Raw genomic sequence first — 7,598 nt, forward strand, 5'->3', positions numbered from 1 at the left:
AGTTTGTATTCTTGAAATTTTGGATTTTGGATTTTCAGTGTAAGGTAGGGTAGGTCCTTTAAGAAGCTAGTTTTAGAAATTTTGAATTTTTGGAAAGGGAAAACAACAACTCACATCACCATTTGATAGGCGAGCCAATAAGGTAATAGATTTTTTTTTTTTTTTTTTTTTGATTGATGGGAATAAGGTAATAGTTTTTGGTTTATGCATGATTTGTTACAATTCCAATTAAGTCCAAGATATAGAATCCAACAAATTATGGTAATTGAGATATTCATTGAGAGAGAAAGAGAAATTAGCGGACTCCCAAAAACAAATTAACATTTTATTTTTAGGAATTCATAATTAGACTGCCTATTATTATTACACTAAAAAAAGAAAAAGAAAAAAAAAGGTACACCAACTAAGGTGAAAACACTAAGGAAAATTAAAAGGCATAATCAGCTGCATCAACAACATTTTTATCTCCACCAAAGCAAAGCCCCTTTTAGTCTCTTTCCTCCTCCCTATTCCCAAATACCAACCTCCATAAACCCATCCTCAGTAGCACAACCCCTAAACATACCAGTAGTGTTAAACCCACATGCCACGTCACCCTTATTTGACACAGCAATGAGCCCAGCAAACCCTTCATCAAGTCTCTCTTTGATCACAAAGTCCACAGCCTCTTGGAGGCTCAAACCCTTGTATTCCATCACAGCCGCCACCTCACGAGCCAGGGTCCCACGTATGATGGCCTCACCCTCACCGGTGCATGAGACCCCACATAAATTACAAGCGTAGGTCCCAGCTCCAATTAGTGGTGAGTCCCCAATCCGACCGTTCATTTTGTTCATCAATCCTCCTGTTGATGTGGCAGCAGCGCAACGGCCCTGATTGTCAACTACCACGCACCCTACTGTCTCTGGAGCATACACGCTTATTGGAAGCCCGTTCATCTGCAACGGACTCTCCGCTACTGCACTGCATGTTTCAGATCCAACGGCTGGGATTCTGTAATCAAACTGATTGATTTCAAAAACAAAAACAGATTAGTGAAAGTTAAAAATTTTAAAATAGTTTGAGAGTACGGATCTGTTTGAAATCCGCTTAGTTGGCTAAATATGAAAAAAATTTTACTGAAATTACAATAAATAAAAGTAAAAATTAAATAAAATAGTACCGTAAAACTCACAAATAACACAAAAAAAATACAGTCAAATTCATTAATAATAACAAAAATAAGCTAAATAATAAAATAAATTAGCAAAAATAATTTTTATTAAACACACCCTACCACCTTTTTGTTATAATTCCCACGTGACAAATTGTAATAATTAACCATCACTTATACATCAATCCACTCTTTTTTTTTTCTTCAACTTATGAAAAATATTTTACTCCTATACTTAAGAAAAATATTGTACTCCTATACTTTTCCAATACATTAACATCACGGCATGGCATGGCCCACCACGTGGTTTTTCAACAATTTGAAAATAAAGAATAAAGATTCTGTTTCTCTTTCTTCTTCTTTTTAGGTAAATTCAAAGAATCTCAAATAAATACAATAGAAGATGTCGGTTCAGATCGGACGAGGCCCAAATGATAATAAACTTAATAGATTCTTCAGGAGATTCTTCTTGTTTTGTGTGTATATATATATATATATATATATATATATTTTTTTTTACTCCCAACTTGTCAGTAAATTTATTTTTTCCATTTAAATAAATGAATCCATCAAGATACCGGGTTAATATAGCTCGAATATCAACGACAAGATCCCATCTGAGATTCTTTTTATTTAAGAATATTTTTATTTTTAGAAAATTTGTAAACACAGCTTTGATACAGTAGGTGTTGAAGAAAAATATGTGGTGGATTCGTAAGACAACTAGTTACCCACTCACACAGTCGAAGTCTGACGTATAATGTGACAAAAATTGTGGTCTGAGAACAATTCTCATGTACTTGATACTTCAACTCATAAGTAACTTGTGATAACAATCGCAATTTGTTTTTAAATCAATTTTAATTTTTTAAAAAATAAATCGATTAAGTACTTATAATCAATCAAAGCTAACACAACGTACCACAATGGTGTTAGCTTCCTTTGCCAATTTGAGCATTCCCACGTTTTCCTCTGTGATGAAGTACTCATTCTCCACAAGCTCCACACCCTACAAAAACAAAAGCCACATAAAATATTTGGATGTGTTTTGAAAGAATAGTTTAAATTATATTGTTTAGATATTTTTGATATACATGTGAAAAAAATATATAAAAAACATTCCTAATGTTATTTAAAAATATAAAAAAAGTCTTTAAAATTAATCTGCCAGATACGCTCTAGAACACCCTTTTTTCTCAGCCTAATTTAAAGACTTTTTTAAAAATATATATATATATATATATTATTTCAAGGACACACACCACACAAACACAAGTCCAAGAAAATGACATGACTAGCTGCAGTAAGGCACGTGGGGACAACGTTAAATAGAAAAGCAAACCGGCGGCTAAGATCTTCATTCACGTGACATGAAAAAAAAGTAAAAGATTTTTTTTTTAATAAAAAAAAATTGTGGGCTATTTATGATCGGTGGAGAATGGCAAAATGGTAAATTTATACCTGTTGTCGGGCGAAATCTTCGGCTCCAGAGAAGGCTAAGTAGGAGTGGGGAGATTTGTCCATTACGAGCCGGGCAAGAGAGACCGGGTTCTTAACCGTCGTCAAACCCGAAACGGCACCGCATCGTCTTCCTTTTCCATCCATGATACTGGCTTCCATCTCCACCGTTCCATTCGCCGTTAGTGCAGATCCACGGCCAGAATTAAACAGAGGATCAGTTTCCAGTTCTCGAACCTGTTTTTTTTTTTTTTTTTCACAAAAACATTAGTAAACAGTTGTGTTTCTGTTTTGTCAGTAACACACTCCAACAACCATGAGAACGACATTTGGCTTTGAATCATTCACATATATGTTCGCTCAAAACACATGCAGTTAAAACTTAATAACTCCCCCTCCGCATTTTCCTCGAACCTGTTTGTTTTCCGAGAAAATGCTACATGGGGTTTCAAGGTTATCTTTTTAAGTTATATTAGTTTTGCGCGTTATGTGATGAGGCTAGTAATAATTGAAAAATAATGAAATCATTTGCGTAAAACAAAACGGGGCGTAGAGGAAACATAGGGAGTGACATACAACGAGCTCGACGACATCGATGGCTGAGTGGTTAGAGCGAAGAGCGGAGATTCCAAGATTGAGGCAACGAGTAAGGAGTTTTTTGGCCTCTTCTTGACGGTGTGGTGGGAGATTTGGATCCACACCAGCACCACCATGCACCGCAATAGCCCAACCACCCATATTCTAATGAATCTAAATCTCTCTCGCTCTCTCTCTAACTCTATGCGGATCTCTCTGGCTTCGCTCTCTCTCTCCTTAAGGCTTTGCTTTGGAGTTGTTTTCGCTGACTACGAGAGACACTGCATTGGGTTGGTGCATTAAATAGGCAAATGCGGACGCGAGCTAATTTTAGTGTTGGATTTTAATTCTAATTTGGAATCCAACTCTATGCATTTGTGCTCATCTATGATTCGCTCTATTGCTATGCCCACTTGTTGCGGGACTCCTTTTGGGTGTATGTGATTTTGCCAATTACTTGGTTACACGAATTTCCAATGTTCCTGCTTACTTCTTTTTTGACATGCCCGATTTTACTGCTACGTAGTGTTTTTAAGTTGGGCAATGTTACCCACGTAGTTGTAAATTGTTATTAGTTTCGTTCCCTCATTTTATTTTTTTATTTATTAATAACTACCCAACATAATAATAAATTTTTTTCAAAAAAATTGTAAAATAATATATAGTTTTAATATTATTCTTTCATCTTTACATGTCAAATACATCGGTTATTTTAATCAGAGATTAAATACAAATAAGTCTAATTTCACAATAAATTGCAATTTTTTTTTAATAAGATAACCATCTATGATTAGTTTAGTGAAAGATAAAATTTAAAATTATGAAAGTGACATTAGTAATGTACTTTATATCAATTATAACAGTTTACCAGTCTACCTTTTTGTTTTCCTCAACAACAAAAAAAAAAACTATATGAATACAATATTGAATAAATAATACAAATATAAAACTACATGCAATTAAACGTAATTTAAAATTTAAAATATTAATAAAGACATTCTCGCTATTTATTTGGAAAGGAAAGTATCTTTGTATCTATTAGTGATGGTATGATGTACTTTATATCAATTATAACAGTCTACCTTTTTGTTGTCCTAAAAAAAAACTATATGAATACAATATTGAATAAATAATACAAATATAAAACTACATGCAATTAAACGTAATTTAAAATTAAAAGTATTAATAAAGACATTCTCGCTATTTATTTGAAAAGGAAAGTATCTTTGTATTTTTGGATTCCAAACAAAACTAAGCATTTTATTATTAGCAATTTTCTTTTTACGAGGAGTTAGCTGTAGGTATCATCTATCAAGTAACGGTATAAGTGTAATTCGATTCAAATTAAGAAAATAAAAGAGCCAAATCGGTTAGGTTCTATTTCAGAAACTCAAATGAGTCAAATCAAATGAAAAGCAAAGCAAATTCCAAAGCAAATATTTCGGGATTGAGCAAATTAGGTTCCATGTACGAGTCTATTTTAACCAAAAACTTTTATATAAAAAATAAGAAAATAAAAACCAAATTTTAGTGCATCAGACAGATTTGGAGAAATAGGAGATTAATACTAAAAAATAAACAAAAAATAAAATAAAAGGTTTAAAGAAAGTCTATGAAAAATTTACAACATTTTTCACAACTACCTTTGATATGGATGTAACTTTATTTTATTTTGTGGAATCAATTAATAGATTAATACATCCATAACATTATATAAATCATTAATTACTAAATTAGAGAAGATCAAACCTAATTTAATTAAAAAAATTTGGGGTTTGGCTTCTTAAAAAAAATGGCAAGGAGTTCTTATTAGCCTAAGCAAATAATCATATTTATAGCTCTAAAAGGGCAAGGAGTTCTAAAAATATTTTATATACATATATATATATATATATACACACACATATATATATTATAATATATATATATAAATAAATGTTGACATGGAAAAATATAAGTTTTTTTATGTGGTGTGGCAACCTTAATAGAAAATTGACAGACAGTCAAATACTTTTCATGCATTAATCTTACACAATGTTAAGAACTAAGATTTTACTAAACAACTACCATACTTTAGTCTCAAAAGTAAGACCAATCCTTCTATTTCCATTCAAGTCATTGAAATATTGAAGTTGCAAAGTCCGGTCTAGTTGAAATATATATATATATATATATATATATATATATATATATATATATTTTCAACTCGGTTCATCCTTTATCTTGGCCAAAATACCGGTCCACCATTGGAATCTTTTGTCTCTAATTTTTTTATTGGTCTATCACCCAGACAATGCAAATGCCAAGAAGTACTGGTTCAGAAAGATTACGTATTCTATTCCAAATTGGATTGGCTAATATTTAATTTGAGAATAAATTAATCAATCACAAAACTCAAGAGAACAAACTATTTATTTTATGTTTGTCTCATATACATATATACATATACACCTATCGTTTTTTCTTAGAACAAGTGGAAGCGTGGATATTCAAACTCCAAGTTGTAGTACTCATCTAAACAGTAGTATTACAACTCGTGGCTCATAATTAGGTCTTCACACGGAACGTAGAATTCTACGTAATATTCAGTGAACGTAGGCTTCTACTTATCTAACAAAGGAACAAGCTAGCATTGTATATTACAAAGAAATATCTTGTTTTTCTATTTCACGTTGTCCATGCTGCTAGCCTAATCATTCATTTCTTTCCTAATATATCCCAACAAGGATTTTTATTAAATGTTTTTAAGAATGTCAATTAAACTAGTTGAAGTGGTCTAGGCAATTACCCCCAACCACCCAATAAAATTAGAATAATACTAAAGTTATTATCTATTTTATAATTTTATTACAAAAATATTTATAAACAGAACTTGCAATGTATGCTATTGGTGTCCGTTCAATAACATAATAAACACATGTCCTTTTTTTATTAGTGACACATTGATTTGTACATTATTCTCAACAACAAAAAATCGTAACATCCTTAGTATCGATCATTTATAAAAGAGTAAAGTTAGATACACAATATTTTCACAATAAATTATAGGTGGAAGACTATTTCTAGTGGGTGAAACACTTATATTAATAGTGCGCCTAAATTATAACTAGTAAGTAGTACTAGCTTGTTACCTATAATTTATTTTGAAAGTGTTGTGGACCTAAGATTTCTCTTCATAAAATTATGGACCTCACGTGTTGAAAAAAAAAATCAAAGACTTCCCTAGATGTGCCTATGTGCCTTTTTTGTGGGTGAGAAACTTAATACAATTACCATATTTTATGTTTTTCCTGATAAATGAAATTTAATAGATGGATACAATTTTTAATGAATTAAGATCTTCTAGTCTAGAATTACTAAAATAACATCACATATTAGGAAAGTTCTAGCTATCTATTATAAAATGTGTGGATTGAATTTTATTATATTATTAATTGGATAATGATGTTAATCAATGTTTATTTAAATGTTGGATATTGTAAAATTCAATCCAATTATTTTATAATTGAAGACTTATCCTTTTTTTTTTGGAAGAAAATGAAGACTTATCCTAAGAAATTCTTCCGCCTCCCATGTTGATACTATTAAGAAAATCCATGTTTTCAAGAGAATTGAATTTAATACATTATTTTTCAGATAAAACATATACGTTTCCAAAACTGCTTAGTGCTTACCCCAATTTAAGTTTGAGTGAAAGAGGAATAATATTTAATATTTAGATAAAATAAAATGAGAGGTGCTACGTCCACAACATTTTTACAACATTTTTACAACAAATCATAGGTGGTTAGTTATTATTGGTTCAAATTTAAACTTAACACTAAGATTACTTTTTTGTCCCAATAATAACAACCAGTAACAACCTGCCACTTAAGATTTGTTCTAAAAATATTGTAAAAATGTTGTGGACATATCATTTCTCAAATAAAATATAAGTTAGTAATATTATCAAGATTGTGTCTTTTGATTTTTCAAAGAGTACATATAATAGATAGTAAATTTATAGTGTCTACTTCATAATTATTACTAATTAAGTTAATTGAAAGCTACTATATTTTAGGACTTCCAAAAATGTAATAGATCCTAAAGAATTACTATCATTTTCAAATAAGTGGATTAAAATTTACCACACCATCAACATATTAAAAAAAGTGTTGATTATTACTTTTTCAATCAACTAATTAAGAAATATATAGATAAAATTGTAAGAACTCATTCATTAAATTATTCTAAAAACTCTAAAACATTCTAATCGAAACAAGTAATATAAGATTCGGATGAGAGATGCTGATCAATTGACTATATAATCAAATTCCCCCCCCCCCCCACCTCTCCCTTCTCACGGTATAAGAATAACCAGGTTCAAGTCAAGTTGCTCATTCAACAACAAAATATTTTATCAATCGAACTA

At 30.8% G+C, this 7,598-nt stretch overlaps 1 protein-coding gene across 1 annotated transcript; it reads right to left on the minus strand.

The window, feature by feature from the left end:
- Positions 1-295: 295 nt before the first annotated feature.
- On the minus strand, positions 296-3,652 carry LOC142612934 (putative isoaspartyl peptidase/L-asparaginase 2). The gene is made up of 4 exons (XM_075785111.1): positions 3,188-3,652; positions 2,615-2,848; positions 2,076-2,162; positions 296-1,004 (listed from the first exon to the last, which is right to left on the minus strand). Exons 1-4 carry the CDS (start codon positions 3,347-3,349, stop codon positions 507-509), a joined length of 981 nt encoding a protein of 326 aa, XP_075641226.1. The 5' UTR covers positions 3,350-3,652; the 3' UTR covers positions 296-506.
- Between the last annotated feature and the right edge of the window lie 3,946 nt (positions 3,653-7,598).

This window comes from Castanea sativa, chromosome 1 (assembly GCF_040712315.1).
Source record: "Castanea sativa cultivar Marrone di Chiusa Pesio chromosome 1, ASM4071231v1".
In the NCBI taxonomy this organism is placed as follows: Eukaryota; Viridiplantae; Streptophyta; class Magnoliopsida; order Fagales; family Fagaceae; genus Castanea; species Castanea sativa.

What these genes read in the sequence shown, in the direction of transcription:
- LOC142612934 (XM_075785111.1), bottom strand. Translation starts at nt 3,349, where the DNA reads ATGGGTGGTTGGGCTATTGCGGTGCATGGTGGTGCTGGTGTGGATCCA. An exon ending in TCGATGTCGTCGAGCTCGTT is followed by an intron (nt 2,849 to 3,187) that starts GTATGTCACTCC and finishes AAAAAAAAACAG; the next exon opens with GTTCGAGAACTGGAAACTGA. An exon ending in AAGATTTCGCCCGACAACAG is followed by an intron (nt 2,163 to 2,614) that starts GTATAAATTTAC and finishes TTGTTTTTGTAG; the next exon opens with GGTGTGGAGCTTGTGGAGAA.